At 39.7% G+C, this 24,271-nt stretch overlaps 1 protein-coding gene across 1 annotated transcript in view; it reads left to right on the forward strand.

Moving 5' to 3' along the window:
* The first annotated feature begins 15,112 nt into the window (after window positions 1–15,112).
* LOC119028635 (NLR family CARD domain-containing protein 3-like) overlaps window positions 15,113–24,271 on the forward strand; it is a 50,344-nt gene continuing 41,185 nt past the window's right edge. The window contains exons 1-3 of the mRNA XM_037114846.1: window positions 15,113–15,234; window positions 22,817–23,075; window positions 23,187–23,312. Of these exons, the coding sequence (XP_036970741.1) occupies window positions 15,135–15,234; window positions 22,817–23,075; window positions 23,187–23,312 (485 nt within the window). The 5' untranslated portion in view covers window positions 15,113–15,134. The remainder of the gene's footprint in view (window positions 15,235–22,816; window positions 23,076–23,186; window positions 23,313–24,271) is intronic.

Below are 24,271 nucleotides of genomic sequence, written 5' to 3' on the forward strand. Positions count from 1 at the left end.
GTTTCTATTTTCCTTCTATCCTCACAGACAGTCGAGTCCAGAAAAGTTACAGTTATTTAAGGCGATACATTACGGGCTCTCACTGCGGTCCGCAAATTTACTCCATTGTTTCTTAAGAGATGTTTCTGGTGACACAGTGTTCTGGGAACACAGTTTTGATTGATTTATTTGGATTTGAGTAACTTCCTGAAAGGGGTAATTATCCTTTTTAACAGTATCTAAAAATTTATGAACAAGAAAGTAGAAGGATAGAATTTCACACTGTCAATCCTGATGGGCTCAGGAATTTCAAAAACATCTACCCCTGTTGGTGTGGTACAAAAAAGCAACGTCTTCATAAAAGAGATTGCAGATATATCAGAGAAAGGGCATAAGCGCTGACTGGAAATTGGTCAACCTTAACCGGTGAATGAAATCCTTAATGAATGAATTAAGCCTAAATTTTTCCAGGGAAGCTCAAGTGGGCACAACTGTCTTTTCTAAGGATGCCCGGAGCACAAAATACATGAATACGCATACACAACATGATAAATCACGATTACATTCAGACTGCAGAACATTGAACAACAGATATTTTGGGAAATATCTAAAGAGATAAGATGATTCAGCTTAAGAGCGGACTATAAATCACAGTCTCTCTGAATATGGTTCTTATAGTAGGAATGTCTAAAATCAAGGACTCCAGTGAACAAGTGTAAGCATTACAATTTCTAAAAGAGATAAAATTGGTAAGATAATTAGATAAAACAATCAGTAGGGCCTTGTAGATACGAATCATGTAGTGTTGTTCTGTCCTTACAGATATAGACGGTGATCCAACTTTGTCGTGAAGGACCCAGTGATGAGTTCTAAACCCATCACCTGTAATAAAACAAAGTACAAAATGATACCTGCCTCAAGGGGTTGCAAAGGGGGGAGAACAGCTTGAATGTAAATGACGTCAGCATAATCTAGAGCAGAAACAAGGGGGGACCTGAACAAGTTGTTTTTTATATTTCAAAGTAAGGCAAGATAGGTTATAATAAATCAGTGATCATCTAGATTTTAGTTGGTTCAGTAATGCGAATTTAAAAGATAGCTTATCATCTATCCAGATATTCAGATATTTGTAACTGGACAACTTTCAACAGGAGTCCCATTTAATATAGAGATTCTACTGTTTATAAGAGGAGAGACAGACAAAGCTCGGTATCTTGGAGTTGTTTGAAAATCAGAGATAGAAAGAAAAGAGGAAGAAGCTTGCGGAGGAATCAGGTACTTCAGGTGTGCGGCTCAGTCAGGTTCAGATGAATGGATAAGTCGCCACTCAAAACAAACTCTGCTCAGCTTCAGTTGTATAGTTGTGGGACCACAAGAAGCACCCATGAGAACAAACAAGGATGAATATCTTGGCAAAGAACATGACATGACTCTTAATCAAGGATTATGAACAAGAACATGTGAGAGAAATGATGGCAGAAACAGAGGATGCTGCTTCTGTTCCAACAAAAGAAACTCTGCCATTTGGGAAAGTAAAAACCAGGAGCTCATGAAAATGATGATCTCCACCCAAGGACTGGGACAACTACAAACAGTTGTTTACGGACACAGCACGGACATTGGACTCGGGAAGTCAGCCTGACCAGCAGAAGTCGAGCTCCAACCCAGAACCTGGCCTCCACGGAAGAACTAGTACCCAACAGAGGAGGAGGTAATCCAGGGGACGATATCACAAACAAAAGGGCTACTATAAACACGTCTTGTAGATAACTAAGAGTCCTCAGAGCAACACACCATTGTTGCCTGTAAAGAAACGTATGGCTGTTTGGCTGACTTTCCAGCAGACGTACCTGATCCACATGCCTGGGTGGCTTGAACTCCTCCAAAGGCTATAGTTAGTAGAGTGGAAATTACAAGAAGCAATATGAATTAAAAAGTTCTTACTGGTCCAGATCAGTCAAAGATATTGAACGGAACTAAAATACTAATAGTGAAAAGAAAAACAGAATTAGTCAGTAAAAATGTTCAGGTTGTAAAATATACATGAGAGGCAAACTATAAGTAATTAGTAATACAATAGTTACAGCACTGGGTAAACAACTGAAAACAGCAGGCTGAACTATGCTTACAAAAGAGAAGCTGAAAATTAGTGTGCATGAACAGGACTTGCCATTTAGAATTAGACCACATAGGCGCTATGGCTGTTGTGTATACAGGGTCTCCAAGTTGAGCTATGGCTCAATAACCAGCCTGTTAGACCAGTTTACTATTTGATTGAGTAAGTTTTATTTCCAAAAGAGGTTCCAAAGTCAGGCTGCACGATAACATAACTTCTATTCAATACAAGCATGGTGAAGTAGAATCATGATGCATTTGTAGAACATCAGGAGCTATAGGAATGAGAGGATGTCATTCTAGCAGAACGCACCACAGTAGATTTGTTGAATATTTGCCGACCCCAAATTGAAGAGACCACCAGATGGTGTCTAGAAGCAAATGGGCAAGCCCATGTTGCAAGGGGGGAAGGTAAGAGAAGAAAATTCCAAAGGAGCAGAGTTTTTGCAGTTTTTGCACCATACCTACTGGAACAAATTGATCATGTTATAAATGGATGTACAGTCTGTGTGAAAAACGACGTTAGGAGAGGGGCGATGGTCCCTTCTGGTTATATTCGGACTCCAAGAGATTATACGTATGAGCTAGTCAGGGACTTTGTTGATATAATAAAATCAATTGAAGAAAAAACAGATACAAATTTTAGCAAAGGCCTGAGGTTTGTCCTACCAAGCAGAAGGCAGCTCAGTCTGTTGCCAAGTTCTTATGTTGGGAGGTCATAAGCCGATGGAGACTTCCAGATCACATATTTACAGATAATGGGAGAGAGTTTGTGGATAAAATTGTAAATATGATTGTACAAAAATCGTGAACTCAACAACATGTAGGAGTGGTTTATCATCTCCTCAAAACCAAGATATCTGCGAAATTTTATAGTGTCCTGAAAATCCAAATTGTTAAAATCTGCCAACACACAGGTCTAAATTGGGTAGTGGCGCTTCTGCTTGCATTGATGGCGTGTCGCTCAAGCAAATTACGACAGAATCAATCCCTATTGGAAAAAAAAAGAGGAAGGTGTAATTTAAATATTTGACTGATTTACATGGGAGTATATTTACATATGTCTCCAACAGGCAAAAGCAGGAGGAGGTGCTAGAGAGGCTTGAGAAGAAAGAAAAAAAGAGACAGAGGGAGACCTGGAGAAAAGGTGTTTGTGAGTTCAGAAGGAAATGGTTTAATAGCCACAGGAAGGTGAATATTGAAGGAGATTTCGGCCTCTTTCCCCTATACATAGAATATAGTCCAAAGACCAAGGAGAATATAAGTGGTCTTAGTAGGATCACATCTTGAAAAAGAAAGAGAACAAGGCACGTGGTCTGGGTCAATCTACAGGACCAACGGCATGAATCCGGTGATATTCAGGGACTAGTTTACAGCCTACATGCTATAAATTGGCGCTGTTTAGAACGAAGGTGTCAAACAACTCACTTGGCTGAATAGATTACATAAAGTGTTTATTTGATGAAATCCGGCGTATGAGAAGATCAGAGTGATTGTGAAGTTTGTGGGAACGATAAGCTCACTGAATGTTTAGGCAAATCTGTCCCAGTGAATCACCGAAACATGAGGAATAGAAGGGAAATTAGGAAATCTATCTGACCGTTATAGGCACTGAAATAAGGGCAGACAAATGGGGTGTTGCCATTGAAAGGTAAAAGTAAATATAGAATGTTTAAAGAAGGTCAGAGCATTGAGCAGTACATAGATAAGAACAAGATTGGAAATGAAGGGTTAGGGTTAGGGGTTAGGGTTAGGGTTAACCCTTGCCACATATTGGCCCAGCTGCAGCTCCAGCAATGAAAATGTAAAGTGAAACTTGAAAATGCACTGGTCAACAATTCTCTCTGTGACAAGCGTGGCTTGTCAGGTAAAAAGGATGTAAATCAAGGTTTTCGGCAGTTGCTTGGTGAATTCTCTGATGAACTGACAAGCAAGACAACCCGAAAGACAAGCACTTGTGTCCACAGAAGTCATCAGTGTCTCCATTTGAGGTTATTTTCATGTGATACCAATGGTGATACCTTAAAATGCAGTGCTCAGCATAACTACCCCAACAAAAATTACTTACTGCAACGAAACCAAAGTCAGTGTTTTTTACCAGGGTGATAATAATGACCACATCTAGACCAAGGGGAGATGAACTACACATTATACCAAATGATATTGCACAGCTGGCTAGGTGACTTCTCTCTCATGATCTAGAAGAACAGGTCAACAAAAATACCCCACCAAGAAGCACTTACAGCATACAGACATTCAGGTCAGTGCTCATGTTTGGGTAATCATGGTGACAAAATATGATGCTGGTTACGTCAAAAGTTGTAGTTTTCGACTGCGGGTGAATTCACAATCAAGGCAACCCCAAAGAGAAGCACTTCAGTACAAAAAATCAGTAGTGTCTCCATTTGAGGTGGACATAGTCTGATTTCAGTGCTTTACCTGATGTCCTCATTACGCAGTTGACGTTTCTGTTCCGATGGAATGCAAGCGCCCCAACAAGTAGCACTTATTCCTCTTGTTTCTGGCATCTGCTTCATGTTGTCCCTGTTGCAGTGGAAGTGATGCCTCTCAGAAAGGGTTGCCCATCTTAACTACTCAGCCAAGACATTGTCACCATACTCCGCCTACTTCGAAAAGAATGGGAGGTAACAGATGACGCTCATGCCTGCATTCTTTCAATCAGCATGTGTTTGAATGACCAATAGGACAGCAATGGCAATGAGATGCCTTCATGAAAGTCTTTGCCACATATTGGCCCAGTTTCAGCTCCAGCAATGAAAATGTAAAGTGAAACTTGAAAATGCAGTGGTCAACAATGCTCTCTGTGACAAACTTGTCTTGTCAGGTGAAAAGGATGTGAATGAAGGTTCTCAGCAGTTGCTTGGTGAATTCTCTGATGAATTCACAAGCAAGACAACCCCAAAGAGAACCACTTCTGTCCACAGAAGTCATCAGTGTCTTCATTTGATACCAATGGTGATACTTTAAAATGCAGTGCTCAGCATAACTACCCCAACAAAAATTACTTACTGCAACGAAACCAAAGTCAGTGTTTTTTACCAGGGTGATAATAATGACCACATCTAGACCAAGGGGAGATGAACTACACATTATACCAAATGATATTGCACAGCTGGCTAGGTGACTTCTCTCTCATGATCTAGAAGAACAGGTCAACAAAAATACCCCACCAAGAAGCACTTACAGCATTCAGACATTCAGGTCAGTGCTCATGTTTGGGTAATCTTGGTGACAAAATATGATGCTGGTTACGTCAAAAGTTGTAGTTTTCGACTGCGGGTGAATTCATAATCAAGGCAACCCCAAAGAGAAGCACTTACTGTATGTACACAAAAATCATTAGTGTCTCCATTTGAAGTGGCCTTAGTCTGATTTCAATGGTTTATCTGATGTCCTCATTACGCAGTTGATGATTCTGTCAAATGCAATCGCCCAACAAGTAGCACCTACTGTATTCAGAGGTCAAGAGTCAATGCTAAAGTAACAAAGACGCAGGCTAAATTTCATCAGACTAGTAGTTTTCTACTGTTTCTACAGTTTTCTACTGCTGGTGAATTCACAATCAAGGCAACCCCAAAGAGAAGCACTTCAGTACAAAAAATCAGTAGTGTCTCCATTTGAGGTGGACATAATCTGATTTCAGTGCTTTACCTGATGTCCTCATTAAGCAGTTGACGTTTCTGTTCCGATGAAATGCAAGCGCCCCAACAAGTAGCACTTATTCCTCTTGTTTCTGGCATCTGCTTCATGTTGTCCCTGTTGCAGTGGAAGTGATGCCTCTCAGAAAGGGTTGCCCTTCTTAACTACTCAGCCAAGACATTGTCACCATACTCCGCCCACTTCTCTATGTGGCACAGCTAGCTGGGTGAATTCTCTCACATCATCTAGAACAACAGGTCAACAAAAGTACCCCAACAAGAAGCACTTACAGCATTCAGACATTCAGGTCAGTGCTTATGTTTGGGTAATCTTGGTGACAAAATATGATGCTGGTTACTTGAAAGTTGTAGGTTTCTACTGCTGATGAATTCACAATCAAGGCAACCCCAAAGAGAAGCACTTATGTACACAAAAATCAGTAGTGTCTCCATTTGAAGTGGCCATAGTCTGATTTCAATGCTTTACCTGATGTCCTCATTACGCAGTTGATGATTCTGTCAAATGCAACCGCCCCAACAAGTAGCACTTACTGTTTTCAGAGGTGAAGAGTCAATGCTAAAGTTGGGTCAATAACAAAGACGCAGGCTAAATTTCATCAGACTTTCTCTGTATTCCTCTTCTGGCATCTGCTTCATGTTGTCCCTGTTGCAGTGGAAGTGATGCCTCCCAGAAAGGGTTGCCCATCTTAACTACTCAGCCAAGACCTTGTCACCATACTCCGCCTACTTCGAAAAGAATGGGAGGTAAATGGTGACGCTCATGCCTGCATGCTTTCAATTAGCATGTGTTGAGTGACCAATAGCACGGCAATGAGATGCCTTCATGAAAGTCTTTGTCACATATTGGCCCAGCTGCAGCTCCAGCAATGAAAATGTAAAGTGAAACTTGAAAATGCAGCGGTCAACAATGCTCTCTGTGACAAACTTGTTTTGTCAGGTGAAAAGGATGTGAATGAAGGTTCTCAGCAGTTACTTGGTGACTTCTCTGATGAATTCACAAGCAAGACAACCCCAAAGAGAAGCACTTGTGTCCACAAAAGTCATCAGTGTCTTCATTTGAGGTTACCTTCATGTGATACCAATGGTGATACTTTAAAATGCAGTGCTCAGCATAACTACCCCAACAAAAAGTCCTTACTGCAACGAAACCAAAGTCAGTGTTTTTTTACCAGGGTAATAATAATGACCACATCTAGACCAAGAGGAGATGAACTACACATTATACCAAATGATGTGGCACAGCTGGCTGGGTGACTTCTCTCACATGATCTAGAAGAAGAGGTCAACAAAAATACCCCAACAAGAAGCACTTACAGCATTCAGACATTCGGGTCAGTGCTCATGTTTGGGTAATATTGGTGACAAAATATGATGCTGGTTACGTGAAAAGTTGTAGTTTTCGACTGCGGGTGAATTCACAATCAAGGCAACCCCAAAGAGAAGCACTTATGTACATAAAAATCATTAGTGTCTCCATTTGAAGTGGCCTTAGTCTGATTTCAATGCTTTACCTGATGTCCTCATTACGCAGTTGATGATCCTGTCAAATGCAACCGCCCCAACAAGTAGCACTTACTGTATTCAGAGGTCAAGAGTCGATGCTAAAGTTGGGTCAATAACAAAGACGTTCATTTAGCAGGCTAAATTTCATCAGACTTTCTCTGTATTCCTCTTGTTTCTGGCATCTGCTTCATGTTGTCCCTGTTGCAGTGGAAGTGATGCCTCTCAGAAAGGGTTGCCCTTCTTAACTACTCAGCCAAGACATTGTCACCATACTCCGCCTACTTCGAAAAGAATGGGAGGTAAACGGTGACTCTCATGCCTGCATTCTTTCAATTAGCATGTGTTGAGTGACCAATAGCATACCAATGGCAATGAGATGCCTTCATGAAAGTCTTTGCCACATATTGGCCCAGCTGCAGCTGCAGCAATGAAAATGTAAAGTGAAACTTGAAAATGCAGTGGTCAACAATGCTCTCTGTGACAAACTTGTCTTGTCAGGTGAAAAGGATGTGAATGACAGTTCTCAGCAGTTGCTTGGTGAATTATCTGATGAATTCACAAGCAAGACAACCCCAAAGAGAAGCACTTGTGTCCACAAAAGTCATCAGTGTCTCTATTTGAGGTTATCTTCATGTGATACCAATGGTGATACTTTAAGATGCAGTGCTCAGCATAACTACACCAACAAAAAGCAATTACTGCAACAAAACCAAAGTCACTTTTTTATTTTTACGAGGGTAATAATAATGACCACATCTAGACCAAGAGGAGATGAACTACACATTATACCAGTGGTGTCAAACTGATCCAGTAAAGGGCCATGTGGCTGCAGGTTTTCATTCCAACCAAGCAAGAACACACCTGATTTGGATCAGCCAACCAATCAGCCAACCAAGCAAGAACACACCTGATTTGGATCAGGTGTGTTCTTGCTTGGTTGGAATGAAAACCTGCAGCCACATGGCCCTTTACTGGATCAGTTTGACACCCCTGCATTATACCAAATGATACTGCACAGCTGGCTGGGTGACTTCTCTCACATGATCGAGAAGAATGTCATGTCTCCTCTTTGTTTTGTTCTTGTTTCTGGTTTTTGGTTTCTTGTATTTGATTTTCATCCTTGTATCTTGTCTTGTGTTATGTTTTGCTTTCTCCATGTCTTGTGTCTCGTTTTGCTTTCTCCATGTCTTGTGTTTCTTGTTTTGATCTTCCATGCCCTCATGTGTCCTTTAAGTTCTCCCCTCTGGCTCCCTCTGTCTGTTGTCTTGTTCCCTCCTGGTCTGTTCCTCTGTGCTCCTCCCCCTCATTATCACACCTGGTTTCCTTCCTCCTCTCTCCTCACCTGTGCCTCGTCATGTCATTAGTGTCTGTGTATTTAGTCTCTGTGTTTCCCCTCACTCCTCGTCCAGTCATTGTATTCTGTTTGTTGTTTCCATGCGCCATGCTCCATGCTCCATGCTTCGGTCCCGTTTTGGTATGTCTTGGTTTTGAGTTTTTTTTTCATGTTTATGTTGAACTTTGAGTTTTTGTTTGAACTTTGTCTTGATCTTTTGTTTGCTACTTTGCCTGTTGAATGTTTGCCTGCTTTTGGTTTTTTTTTTTTTGTAATCAGCTTTTTTTAATAAAGCTCGCCTTACGTTTGTTCCCATATCCTTGCCTACCGTGCGTACTGCGTTTGGGTCCTCCTTTCCCTTCTTTAGTTTTCCCCTTTTTTACCCTGACGTGACAAAGAAGAGGTCAACAAAAATACCCCAACAAGAAGCACTTACAGCATTCAGACATTCAGGTCAGTGCTCATGTTTGGGTAATCATGGTGACAAAATATGATGCTGGTTACGTGAAAAGTTGTAGTTTTCTACTGCTGGTGAATTCACAATCAAGGCAACCCCAAAGAGAAGCACTTAAGTAATAAAAATCAGTAGTGTCTCCATTTGAGGTGGCCTTAGTCTGATTTCAGTGCTTTACCTGATGTCCTCATCACGCAGTTGATGATTCTGTCAAATGCAACCGCCCCAACAAGTAGCACTTGCTGTATTCAGAGGTCAAGAGTCAATGCTAAAGTTGGGTCAATAACAAAGACGCAGGCTAAATTTCATCAGATTTTCTCTGTATTCCTTTTGTTTCTGGCATCTGCTTCATGTTGTCCCTGTTGCAGTGGAAGGGATGCCTCTCAGAAAGGGTTGCCCATCTTAACTACTCAGCCAAGACATTGTCACCATATTCCGCCTACTTCGAAAAGAATGGGAGGTAAAAGATGACGCTCATGCCTGCATTCTTTCAATTAGCATGTGTTGAGTGACCAATAGGACAGCAATGAGATGCCTTCATGAAAGTCTTTGCCACATATTGGCCCAGTTTCAGCTCCAGCAATGAAAATGTAAAGTGAAACTTGAAAATGCAGTGGTCAACAATTCTCTCTGTGACAAACATGGCTTGTCAGGTAAAAGGGATGTAAGTCAAGGTTTTCGGCAGTTGCTTGGTGAATTCTCTGATGAATTCACAAGCAAGACAACCCCAAAGACAAGCACTTGTGTCCGCAGAAGTCATCAGTGTCTCCATTTGAGGTTATCTTCATGTGATACCAATGGTGATACTTTAAAATGCAGTGCTCAGCATAACTACCCCAACAAAAAGCACTTACTGCAACAAAACCAAAGTCAGTGCTTTTTACTAGGGTGATAATAATGACCACATCTAGACCTAGGGGAGATGAACTACACATTACACCAAATAATGTGACACAGCTGGCTTGGTGAATTCTCTTACATGATCTAGAACAGTGGTGTCAAACTGATCCAGTAAAGGGCCATGTGGCTGCAGGTTTTCATTCCAACCAAGCAAGAACACACCTGATTTGGATCAGCCAACCAATCAGCCAACCAAGCAAGAACACACTTGATTTGGATCAGGTGTGTTCTTGCTTGGTTGGAATGAAAACCTGCAGCCACATGGCCCTTTACTGGATCAGTTTGACACCACTGATCTAGAAGAACAGGTCAACAAAAATACCCCAACAAGAAGCACTTACAGCATTCAGACATTCAGGTCAGTGCTCATGTTTGGGTAATCATGGTGACAAAATATGATGCTGGTTATGTGAAAAGTTGTAGTTTTCTACTGCTGGTGAATTCACAATCAAGGCAACCCCAAAGAGAAGCACTAAAGTACAAAAAATCAGTAGTGTCTCCATTTGAGGTGGCCTCAGTCTGATTTCAGTGCTTTACCTGATGTCCTCATTACGCAGTTGATGATTCTGTTCCGATGAAATGCAAGCGCCCCAACAAGTAGCACTTATTCCTCTTGTTTCTGGCACCTGCTTCATGTTGTCCCTGTTGCAGTGGAAGTGATGCATCTCAGAAAGGGTTGCCCATCTTAACTACTCAGCCAAGACATTGTCACCATACTCTGCCTACTTCGAAAAGAATGGGAGGTAACAGATGACGCTCATGCCTGCATTCTTTCAATTAGCATGTGTTGAGTGACCAATAGCACAGCAATGAGATGCCCTCATGAAAGTCTTTGCCACATATTGACATAACTAATATTGATCTAAAATTAGTCTTGACAGGCATAGTCTACTATTCATATGCAAAATATGGCTAGGCAATATGTTCAGTGCATAAGCTGGAATATCAATGGATGTGGCAATCCTGTTAAGAGAGGGAAGGTGTTAACTTATCTGAAGTATAATAAGGCGGACATAGCTTTCCTACAGGAAACACACTTTAAAGAAGGAGAGGCATTGAAATTGAAACAGAGTTGGGTTGGACATGTTTTCCACAGCTCCTTCTCTAGTAAGCAGAATGGAGTAATAATATTGATAAACAAAAATTTAAGTTTTATTCTACTCAAGGAGATAAAGGATAAAGAAGGCAGAATGGTATGTATTCAAGCACTGATCAACGGTTCCAGGACAATATTGTGCAATATTTATGCACCGAATAAGGGTGACCCACACTTCTTTCATGATCTGAACAAGACGCTGGGAGAAATGGAAGGCCAGATAATCTTGGCAGGAGACTTTAACCAGGTTTTAGATCCCTGCCTAGATAGAAGCAAATTTAGGGGCCCTCTGATGCCAAAGGATAGGGCCGCAATGCACATGATAAACGAGGATGTAGGGCTGGTCGATGTATGGCGTTTGGTGAATCCCACTGGAAGGGAATACACTTTCTTTTCACACTGCCAAAAATCTTACTCTAGGATCGACATGTTTTTGATTTCGAAAACCATTATAAAACAAGTTGTGACGTGTAAAATAAATGCAATGTCTCTCTCGGACCATGCTCCAGTAGAGCTCGGCATTGATATAAATACTGATGTAGAGAAAAAAGGTAGATGGAGAATGAATACGTCATTGATAAAAGATGAGAATTTTAATCTACTGTTGAAGGAGGATATTAAATCTTTCTTTGAAATTAATGCTGGCAGTACAAACAAAGAGCGATCAAAAACCAGGAAATAGAATTAACAAAGCATTTTTTGGATAAACTGTATCAACAGGTTTGTGAGCTTAAGTTCCAATTGCAGGATATTTATAATAAAAAAGCAGAATATGCTTTATTTAGGCTTGGGACAACATTTTATGAAGGAGGAGAGAAATCAGGCAAGCTACTGGCTAGACAATCAGGCAAGCTACTGGCTAGAATGTGATTCCTGCAATTAAAAAAGGCAATGAATCAGTGTCTTCAACAAAGGAAATAAATGAGGTTCTACAACAGTTCTATAAAGAATTATACACATCAGACATTAACCCTCAACAGGATGAATTGACGGACTTCTTTATAAACATCGATATGCCTAAACTGTCTACAGAACAAATTGAGTGGCTGGACAGCTCGATAACAGAGAATGAAATCAGGAGGGCTGTTTCTTGCATGAAAACAGGGAAGTCGCCTGGCATGGATGGTTTTCCGGCAGAGTATTATAAGCAATATATAGATATTTTGGCACCAATATTAAAAGACGTATTTAATGAAGCTTTCACATTAGGTACTCTCCCTCCAACATTCTATGAGGCCTTGTTATCTGTTATACCTAAAAAAGACAGGGATACAGCAGACCCTGCAAATTATAGGCCACTGAGCTTAATTAACGTGGATTGCAAAATTTTAACCAAGATTTTGGCCTTACGTCTGGAAGGTGCATTACCGAGCATTATACACTCTGATCAAGTGGGATTTATGAAAAATAGGTCATCCACCGACAATATGAGAAGACTTTTACACTTGATATGGTCCAATAGGACAGGAACAGATTCGGTGGTTGCTCTCTCACTGGACGCTGAGAAGGCATTCGACCGGGTTCAGTGGGAATTCTTGTTTGTGGCCCTATCACATTTTGGATTTGGACAAACATTTATTAGCTGGATAAAAATCCTATATAAAAGTCCAAAGGCAGCAGTGATAACAAACGGTTTGATATCACCCTTATTCAACCTCACTAGAAGAACCCACCAGGGATGTCCTTTATCCCCACTATTGTTCAATATCGTGTTGGAACCTCTGGCTATTGCTGTAAGAGGGAATGGAAATATTAGGGGGGTGGATTTGGGTGGGAAGCAACATAAATTACTATTTTTTTATTATTTATTACGGATGATATTTTGATGCTGGTAAAAGACCCACTGAATTCAATACCCCACTTAATGGATATAATAAAATCATATTCCATATTATCAGGATACAAGATTAATTGGACAAAGTCAGAGGCCATCTCGGGATTATGCCATTCGAACTCAGTGACAAATTTTGGGTTTAAATGGGTATCAAATGGGATGAAATATTTGGGAATAAAACTAAGCCAGGATGCCGAAGAAATACCAGCATCTAACCTCGAACCAATACTACAAAAAATAAAAAACAATTTGGATAAATGGGAGAAAATTAGGCTTACATTATGGGGAAAGGTTAATGTCATAAAAATGGTGATTTCACCACAACTCAACTATATACTTATGATGGTACCAGTTACTATATCTCCTCACTTCTTTAAACAATATGATACGATAATTAAAGACTTCTTATGGGAGTGAAAAAGACCCAGAATTAAGCTCAGTAAAATGTGCGCACCCAGAGCTAAAGGAGGACTCGGATTGCTGGACCTAAGATTATATTATATTGCCTTCGAGATGGCCAAAATAGCCAAACACTGGATTAAAGATAATAAATTAGATTGGGTTGCTATTGAAAATAAATTGGCATCTCCATTTTCGCCTATAGATAGACTGTCTCAGCCTTCACTTGACTTATCCAATCCTATCATGTCACATTCCAAAGAAATATGGACTAAAATGCATAAGATGTTTAATTTGTCACACTGTAAGCAATCCTATTCCTCCCTATGGCATAACACCATGATTAGAATTGGAAAGACATCAGTATTTTGGAAGAAATGGCATGATAGTGGTATATGTACTATTGCTGACCTTTTTGGAAGTGATGTGTTTGTGTCATACCCGGAGCTAATTAGAAAGTATAAGCTCAAGGGGAAAGATCATTTTTGGAGATATCTTCAAATTAGGAGCTGTATTACCTCCAAGATTCAGTACAGAGATGGAAACCACATCACAGACTACTTCACACTATCTGAGGAGTGCCATCGAGCCTCTGTATCTTACAGAACAACCAACAATTTGCTAAGTAGTGACTGCAATAACTTAAAGGTGATATGGGAGAAAGACTTAGGATGTATGATAGAGGATGAGGATTGGTTGAAAATACTAGCTGACAAGGGAAATTACATTAGGGAAGCTAAAGGGAAATTCATCCAATACAAAATAATACATAGATACTACTGGACACCTTTAAGATTATATAGGATGGGAGCAATAAATGACAATTTGTGCTGGAAATGTCAGAAAGAAATGGGCACTTTTTTACATTGTATGTGGGAATGTCCAATTATACAGCCCTTCTGGCGAATCATTCTGGAATATTTAGGTAATTGGGTTAGAATAAACTTACCAGTATCTCCTAGACTCTGTCTACTAGGTGACAGAAGTCAATTACACAACATATCAGGTAGAGAGTTTTCTGTGATCATGGTTGGCATTACAGTGGCTGCTAGGACAATACTTAAACACTGGAAAACGCCTAAAACCCCAGGATTGAAAGAATGGGTCGATGCTATGATAAAAACAACTTCTTATGAGCGTATGCTAAATAGGATAAACATGGTTAAAAAGGGTAAAGCACCAGCATGGGACAATTTCTGGTCATATATCACGCTGACTAATAAACCTGTAATATGAACATGGCTAATAATTATTTCTGTATTGACTTGCCCCTGAAGCTGATTTGTATCTTGACGCTGTGTATTGGATATTGGATTTTATATGTATGTATGTATGTATGTATGTATGTATGTATGTATGTATTTTTATATTTTAATATTATTATCATTATTGGTATGTATGTATGTATGTATGTATGTATGTATGTATTTTTATATTTTAATATTATTATCATTATTGGTATGTATGTATGTATGTATGTATGTATGTATGTATATATACACTATCTGTTCTGCGCTTGTCTGTCATACACCAAAGGAAAAACCAATAAAAATTTGAATTACAAAAAAATAATATAAACAGTACAAATGGTCACATTACAACCGGAAATGTAGCGTGTTTTTGTTTTTAGTGAAGGAGGCACCGGGTTTGATGAAGCAGTAGGTTTGTGACGCTTGTTTCCTGTTGACAAGTACTTTCACTTTTAGTTGGGACGGAAGCCTCCTGTGTCCGTGGGAAGGTAATGAGCCTTTTTTGACTCTTTCTCTTTGCTGACGGACTCTGCTTCTCTCGTTGGTGATGCTGGTGACTGCTGTTTGCTTGCTGCAGTAAAAACAGCAGAAATGTTTCGCTCGGCTTCTTTAAGAACGGTCGGCTGGAGAACACCACTGGCGCTCCGCCATGTTGGAGGGAGTGATCGATGGATTAGGAGAGTTAGAAACAGTACAGTAGTCATTATTACTGCGCAGTATCACTACTGATGACTGACTGCAGCCTTTGCTGCAGGCGGAGACAGCTGTGAGCCACTGACCGCGTCTGTCTGCATGTTAGCGCTACAGCAGAGAGCTGACAGAAGACGAAGCTGAGGTTAGCCTCCGATGCGGCACTTAAGGGGAAAGTTAAGAGGAAATTAACGTAACGTGCAGTGCGACTGTTTGTACACTTATTGTCTGTTTTTGTGACACTTCTTGATGTAACTTCTTGTTTTAGACATTTTAGGTAAGACATTAACTTTGCCTGACACCCGCTATTGTATTTGTGAAACGTTTGTTTTATTTGTAAAAATGCTAAAAGGGAGATTTCTCCGTTTTTGTTTGATACCTACAGACCTCATTAGACCAGGTCCAGATCAAAAACCACTGTACCCATACTTCTCAAATCTGGATTCGATTATCCTACAGAGGCTAAAGATTAATTATAACACAGTTTATGATCTGTGAAACCTTTATTCTACTTGTGAAAATGCAATAAAGGCAGATTTCACTGTTTTCTCTGCATATCCTCATTAGACCAAGTCCAGATCAAAAACCATTGTACCCAGACTTCTCAAATCTGGACTAGATTAATCTACAGGCCCTGATGATTCATTCAGACACAGTTTATGATCTGTGAAACCGTTATTCTATTTGTGAAAATGCAATAAATGCAGATTTCACCGTTTTCTCATCATAGACCACATTAGACCTGGTCCAGGTCAAAAACCACTATGCCTAGACTTCTCAAATGTGGCCTAGATTATCCCAACGAGGCTAAACATTCATTATAACACAGTTTCTGATCATAAGTAAAGCTAAAAAGCATCCAGCAGTAGAAAATAAGTTTAGCTTTGGATTTTTGGTGTTTAACAGTTTTTTTGTTTTTTTTTTTAATGTCTGCTCATGTTTTTTCCTTTGAGATCACATTACAGGTTTTGGCTGCATGAGATCACAGGCCTCCAAAGAACTAATTACAGGAATAGTATTCTCTGTGTTAACAGTGTACTAAATATTTTGGAGAATAAATCTTTGTTGGGTGGTCTATATAGACCCATGTTTCTTTTGCATTCCTGTATGAAAATTATTACTTGGACCAACCTTTTTTGTTTTTTAACATGGTCCAAGTTTTATGGTCTCAAGTATGTTTTTGTAAGGTTGTGTCTTTTTTTTATTTATTATTACATATGACTTATGATTAACATAATAGTCATAAAATGTGTCAACAATGTCCTAATGAACACAGTGTAAAAATTTTTTTAAAAAAAAGGACATTTTGTTTGGTTTAAATTTGTCGACGAGGCAATATTTCTCCTCTATATACTCAATATATTATTCTGTCTATAATAACTTGATCTATCACATTTGTAGAAAAAAGTTTCTTTTCATGCAATGACTGCTGGTATTACTTTAATATCACATACACCACTTACGCACTGCTGTGTATTTTAAAGCCAGCTTTAAAATAATTACATTATCTTACTTAATAATTCAGGTAGGTCCCTTGTAAATGAGACCCTGGTTAATTTAAAAAAAGCCATTGGCTGTACTCAGTGGGGCATGTCATTTGTTGGATTTTTTGATTTGCCTGGCAACAGATTTTGTTTTTTTGTTTTTTTTTTTAGTGGGAGGGGTTATAAATATAACCATATGGCCACTAATTGCAACGGTTGCCACAATCCAAAGGATAATCAAGGCCTCATTTGAGAAGTCTAGGTACAGTGGTTTTTGATCAGGACCTGGTCTAATGTGGTCTGTATGCTGAGAAAACAGTGAAATGTGCCTTTATTGCATTTTCACTAATAGAATAAAGGTTTCACAGATCAGAAACTGTGTTATAATGAATGTTTAGCCTCTGTAGGATGAACTAAACCAGATTTGAGAGGTCTAGGTAAGGTGATTTTTGACCTAGACCAGGTCTAATGTGGTCTATATGCTGAGAAAACAGCGAAATCTGCATTTGTTGCATTTTCACAAATAGAATAAAGCAGGGGTGTCCAAACTACGGCCCGTGGGCCAACTGCAGCCTGCGGTCCAGTTTTTATTGGCCTGCAGCAAATTCTGAAAATATAATTGAATATGGCCCGCACAAATAGCTTTAGCTCAACTCTGTTGCACTTCTCAGTTTCAACACTAGAGGGAGCCAGCCACAGAAAAGGTGCCTCTTCACTAAACAAAATTCAGCACAGAAAAAACTTTACCACGAGTCACTAGAAATGGCAGCACCGAAGAAACGCAAGACAGCAAGTGAGTGTAGAAGATTTCAGACACGGTGGGAAAATGAACATTTTTTCAAAGAAATCAACGGAAAGTGCGTCTGTTTGATTTGCAATGAAGATGTTGCTGCGATGAAAGACTATAATGTCCATCGGCACTATGAGACCAAACATCGGAGCTACACATCGTACACCGGTGCCGAACGAACACACAGAAAGTCAAGCAAATGGCAGCTAGCTTGCAAGCTCAACAACAGTTTTTTTTTTTTTTTTTTTTTTTTTTTCATGTTAACAAAATACAGGAAAACGCCACAACAGCAAGCTATGAAGTCGCTAAACTTATTGCTCAGCACGGCAAACCGTTCTCAGATGGTGATTTCATAAAGCAGTGCCTCAACAAAGTCACAGAAATAATGTGCCCGGAAAAAGTGCAGGATTTCAACAACGTGAGCTTATCCAGTGGCACGGAGAATCGAGGACTTGTCAGCTAACTTGAAACTTCAGCTGAGAGACAAAGCTTGTGCTTTTGATTTTTTCTCGATAGCATGCGATGAGAGCACAGATGCCACAGTCACTGCGCAGGTGTTAATTTTTTTGCGGGGAGTAGATGATAATTTTTGCTGTACGGAGGAGCTGCTTGATATGATGAGCCTAAAAGGCACAATGACGGGTAGAGATATTTTTGAAGCTGTGTCAGAGGCAGTTGAAAAGATGGGGCTTAAATGGGACAAGCTTTGTGGAGTAACAGCAGATGGAGCTCCAGCCATGACGGGCGAGCGCAAAGGAATGGCATCGATAGTGTGCACCAAGGTAAAAGAGAGCGGAGGTGGGACTGTTAGGATGCACTGTATAATCCAGCAAGAAGCACTGTGTGCCAAGACTGTCCAGCTCGACGATGTGATGAACACTTTGTTAAAACTGTCAACATAATTCGAGCTAGAGGACTGTACCACAGACAATTTCAAGCTTTTCTATCAGATGTGGATGCTGGATACGGGAATGTACTCTACCACTCTGATGTGCGCTGGCTCAGCTGCGGTGCTATGTTGAAGCGGTTTTATTCGCTGAGATCAGAAATCGACCAGTTTTTGAAGGAGAAAGGCTGACCTCTTCATGAACTGAGTGACCCACTGTGGCTGGCAGACCTGGCATTTTTAGTTGATCTTACTCATCATCTGAATACACTGAACAAGAACCTACAAGGCAAAGAACAGCTGGTGCCACACCTGTATGCGCACATGAAAGCCTTCTGTGTAAAGCTCCGCCTGTTTGAGACACAACTACGAAGCTTTAATGCTGCACACTTCCCTGCGCTGTCTGAAATCAAGTCTGCTTTCCCAAAGGCCAACCTTTCTGCTAAAAAAGAGAAATATGTGTCTGTGATTGCATCTCTCGTGACAGAATTCAACCAGCATTTCCAAGATTTTTCTGTCATTGAAAAACAAACCAAGCTGTTCTCAACCCCCTTCCTGGTGGATGCAGAAGAAGTGGAAGAGAAAATGCAGTCAACATCAAGAGTCAACATCAGCTTCTCTCCCTCCTTGACTTCTATCAGAGTTTGGATAATGCCACGCTCCCTCTGATGAGACACCACTCAAAAAGAATGATGAGCCTGTTCGGCTCAACATACATATGTGAACAAACATTTTCTCTGTTAAATCAGAACAAAAGCAGACTGAGAACCAGAATGACTGTTAGCCATCTCTGTGAGGTCCTTTGTGTCTCAACCACCAAACTTTCTCCTGACATGTCAGCCATCCTTCAATCGAAAGGACAGCATTTGGCCCTCACTATAAAAACTTTGGACACCCCTGGAATAAAGGTTTCACAGATCAGAAACTGTATTATAATAAATGTTTAGCCTCTGTAGGATAATCTAATCCAGATTTGTGAAGTCTAGACCAGGTCCTGATCAAAAACCACTGTGCCTAATGTGGTCTATATGCTGAGAAAACAGTGAAATCTGCCTGTATTGCATTTTCACAAATAGAATAAAGGTTTCACAGATCAGAAACTGTGTCTGAATGAATCTTCAGGGCCTGTAGATTAATCTAGTCCAGATTTGAGAAGTGTGGGTACAGTGGTTTTTGATCTGGACCTGGTCTAATGCAGTCTGTAGGTATCAAACAAAAAACGGTGAAATCTCCCCTCTAGCATTTTCACAAATAAAATAAACGTTTCACAAATACAATAGCGGGTGTCAGGCAACGTTAATGTCTTACCTAAAATGTCTAAATGTTTTTTCCATCAAGAAATGTCACAAAAAACAGACAATCAGTGTACAAACAGTCGCACTGCACGTCACGTTAATTTCCTCTTAACTTTCTCCTTAAGTGCCGAATCTGAAGCTGCTGAATTGGAGGCTAACCTCAGCGTCATAGAAGTAGCCTACAGTTTTCAAGTAGATCACTAAATCCTCCAGGAGAAGTCTAACTGTAGGACGAGTACATTACTGCTGATGAAATGTGTACTAGACTTTATATAAGTAGGATTTTGAAAACAGGGAGGTTATTATAATACAGTATGTTTTCTTGGTACTTTGAAGCAGTTCGTGTCTGCCAAGTCAGTTTCACTGTGGCCGCGGTCAGCAATGGCTGCCCAGCAATATCATCTTTAGACAGGGAGAAAATGCCCTAGCAGCTGACCTCAGAGCGACATTGGAGCTACGGAGGCCCAGAAACTGTACATAGGAGAGAATCTGCTGGACTGGAATTGACCTGGACTTTTATTGTAATTTTCAACTCTGCTGCTAAGCAGCACTTAAACACAGATGCCCGAAATGCTACTCGTGGTTATTTGGGTTGTCCCATCCTTTATGATCATTCAAATGTCAAATAACAAATAAGCCATGTTTTAATGTGCGTTTTAGTCTCCAGTTTGGTTTTACATTGCCCTTCGATTGAAGGAACGTATCTGCTTTTAAGTCATGGGCCTTAAGTTATCATTATTTATTAATACTATTGTCATCCTTTTATTAGTCTCTATATTTAGGTTCAAACAACACTGCTCCCAACTGCTGACCAAGGCCAGAGTGAAATTGTGAAGTCAGACACTGGCAGCTACACAAAAACTCCCTTGCTGCCACATTTAGCAGCTGTATGAAAACAATGTTTCAATTAATTTTATTGACACGAAACATGTCAAATTTTACAAATACACTTAACAGTAACCAATATCCCTTAACAAATGTCTCAGTTTAGTGAGTTGTTGAGTTAGGAGACACTTTATAAACTCTGTGAAACTCTCTGACTAGTTCTTCTAGATTTGGACCTTCTTGTACAGTGGCTTGCAAAATTATTCACCCCCTTGAACTTTTCCACATTTCATCACATTTTAACCACAAATATGAATGTATTTTATTGGGATTTTATGTGATAGACCAAGACAAAGTGGTGAATAATTGTGAAGTGGAAGGAAAATAATACATGGTTTAATTCATCTCCCTACTCTGATACCCTTGAATAAACTCCAGTGCAACTAGTTGCCTTCAGAGGTCACCTAATTAGTAAATGAAGTCCACCTGTGTGTAATCTAATCTCAGTGTAAAGCCTCAAAGGTTTGTTAGAGAACATTAGTGAACAATCAGCATCATGAAGCCCAAGGAACACACCAGACAGGTCAGGGATAAAGGTGTGGTGAAGTTTAAAGCATGGTTAGGACATGAAAAAATATCCCAAACTTTAAACATTTCATGAAGCACTGTTCAATCAATCACCCAAAAATGGAAAGAGTATAGCATAACTGCAAACCTACCAAGACATGGCTGTCCATCTAAACTGACAGGCTGGGCAAGGAGAGCATTGATCAGAGAAACAGCCAGTTAACGTTAGCTATCTAGTTATAGGGTTGCCACTTTCCATGCTGACTAGCTGAAAGATGTCCATGAGGTTGTATATGATGAATAAGCAATTACTCTTCAGGTGCTTTGACTCTAGCAAGTGCAAAGGTAGAAACTAGCTCACTACTCATTAAATAAGGAGTGAAACTATCTAAATCAACATATTCATTTGGCAATTGATTTAAAAATAGTATAAATCAGGTGAGTTTGCAAGATTACCTAGCATGATGGCTAATTAGCGGTTAGCTTTACTAGCAATTAGCATGCTAATAATATAATATACATTCATGAATATGAGTGCTATTCTTTGTCCATGACAATCTGACAAACACATCAGTAATGGCAAACTAGCCTACATTTAGGTTAGCCTATTTAATGTTTAATCTTCAGTGATATTAGCTGAGCTGAATTCCACATTACTAACCAGTTAAACATCCTTTAATACCTCTGATCTGTTACTCTCTAACCTGTTAGGGCTAGACAATCATTCCCATGATGGGAATGATTTTGGTTTCCAACTTGCTCAGCTAGCTAGCCATCGAGTTGTGTGTGTCATCATCTTACCCAAACATTGGCATCTCCGTGGCTACGGTGTAATGATTCCATTCGACTCCCAAGACTATTCTCACCAGACTGGCCAATAGGAACGTGGTGCCACTCATGACATTATTTTCACAGAGAGCAAAATCCTGCCAGTATGCATCGAGAGCAAAGACAAAGAGGTTTTGAGAGAGAGAGAAGAAAAACTTTTTGAGAGAAACACATTTTTTTTTAGAGAGAACATGTTTTCACACTGATAGGAAAAAAAGTAGAGTTAAAGTATTTTGAGAGAGTATTTTTTTCTCAGAAATAATTTGAAAATTTTCAAATTTATGTTTTTTTTTATGTTTTTATGTTCTGAAAACACTTTCTCTCAAAACTTTTTTTCAGTCTCAAATATTATTTTTTGCTATTGGTATGAAAACTTTTTCTCTCAGATATTTTTTTTCCTCCCTTAAAATGCTTTTTTTGCTGTCAGTGTGATAACTTTCTCTCAAACATTTTTTTTTCTCTAAGATCATTTATTTTCTCCCATGTAATAAAGACACAAATCTAACTCCATAGGTCTATCACATAAAAAATCTAACTCCATAGGTCTATCACATAAAATCCCAATAAAATTAATTTAAATTTGTGGTCAAAATGTGAAAAAGTTCATGGGAGGTGAATACTTTTGCAAGCCACTGTATATTCAGCAAATGCTACATTAACTTCTTCCTCACAAATTGTCACTCAGACATGGGATCATGTCAGCTGTGAACTGACAGACTTTAAGATGTCCAGTTTCGGATCGCTCATGACAGATGTTTACATTAATTGTAATTGTGTGTCCGTCAATGTAAATGGTCCTCCATGCTTTTTGTGTGTGTGCTGAGCTGCTCTTCATTTCACTGCAGCTTCATGACTCCATCTACTGGACAAATGGTAGAGGTGATTAATGATTTGTGTTTCTTCTCCAGATGAAAGTATGTGTGGCTGTGGCTCAGGGCTAGAGCCAGCATCTTGTTATTGGAAGGTCGCCTTGCATGGCAGCCACAGACATCAGTGTACAAATTGCTTTGGACAAAAGCGTCTGCTAATTGCCCTAAATGTAAACGTGTGTGGGTTAAGAAGCATGAGTGTAATGATGAAGCATCAGTGTAATGATGGCGTGGAGGGAGTCCTTCCCTGTAAAACCCCTCTGCAGGGGGAACATGACAGCCAAACCAAATCTCAGAGGTGAGATAAGAATCTCTACCTATACACATTTTTTCTTAACATCAAAGATCAGAACTATAAAGATCTGCTATCATTATTCACACTCAAAGCTCTGCGTGTGCTGTGTTCCAGCTCAGGACAGCAGGACACACCAGATTATGCTGGACCTGAACCTGAATGCAGCTGTGAGTCTTTCAAGACTGACAAGTCCATGGAGCTATTGACATCTTTCAAAGAAGATGCTTTTCCAGTGACAGAGTAAGTCAACATTAAGTTACTTTATAATGTCAGGAACATTACAAAACACTTACAAGAATGAAGTTGAGTGCAAAAATTGTGAATGATATTCATGACGAAGTTTTCATTTGAGTATAATCACCTGAAACTAAGAATCACTGTGTTTTCCTTGCTCTGGAACAGGGCTGTTCAACTATATTGTTCCTAAGCAATTATTCTTATTATGTATGTAAACTTGACACAACACACCACCACACTTTTTACAAGGATTATGATGTTTTTATTATCACACCCTTTTGATCCATTTCTGTGTGTTTTGGTTTCGTACTGATGTGGTAAAACAGATTTTTAAAAAAAAACAGAAAAAATGGACCAACTTATTTTATTGGAAATTCACGTGTTCAAATTCAGCATTCAGTCATAATGTATTGAATGGAATTTATTATTAACAGACAGTAATTTCTCTTCTCTATCCAGCATAAGGCATTCCAAAAGTTAACCATCAAGATGATGGTTAACTTTTGGAGTGCCTTATTGCATGCCCCAATCACCAACACCACGATAGTAGCTATGTTGTTTGCTATCAGAATGGAGGACATCAGCAAGTTGAGCCATCCTGACATGACAATCACAACACAGCATATGAGAAATAGTGTATGGAAGTATTAATAGTTCTGAACCATAGATGGTAAAGCAACAAAGATCAGGCTGCTCAATGACTTGGTACAAAGCAGCTGTCTTAGCTGGCACATAAGAGTAAGAGTCAGGATGCCACTTAGCTCAGTTAGTAGAGCAGGTGTCCCATGTACAGTGGCTTTGTCCTTGCTGCGGTGGCTCTGGGTTAGAGTCCCAGCCTGGGACCCTTTGCTGTATGTCACTCCCTAAAATGTACTATCAATAAAGGCTGTACTATCAATAAAGCCCAAAAGCTGTACTATCAATAAAGGCCAAAAAAAATACTTTAAAAAGAGTCAAGAAGA

This window comes from Acanthopagrus latus, chromosome 11 (genome assembly GCF_904848185.1).
Source record: "Acanthopagrus latus isolate v.2019 chromosome 11, fAcaLat1.1, whole genome shotgun sequence".
Classification (NCBI taxonomy): domain Eukaryota; kingdom Metazoa; phylum Chordata; class Actinopteri; order Spariformes; family Sparidae; genus Acanthopagrus; species Acanthopagrus latus.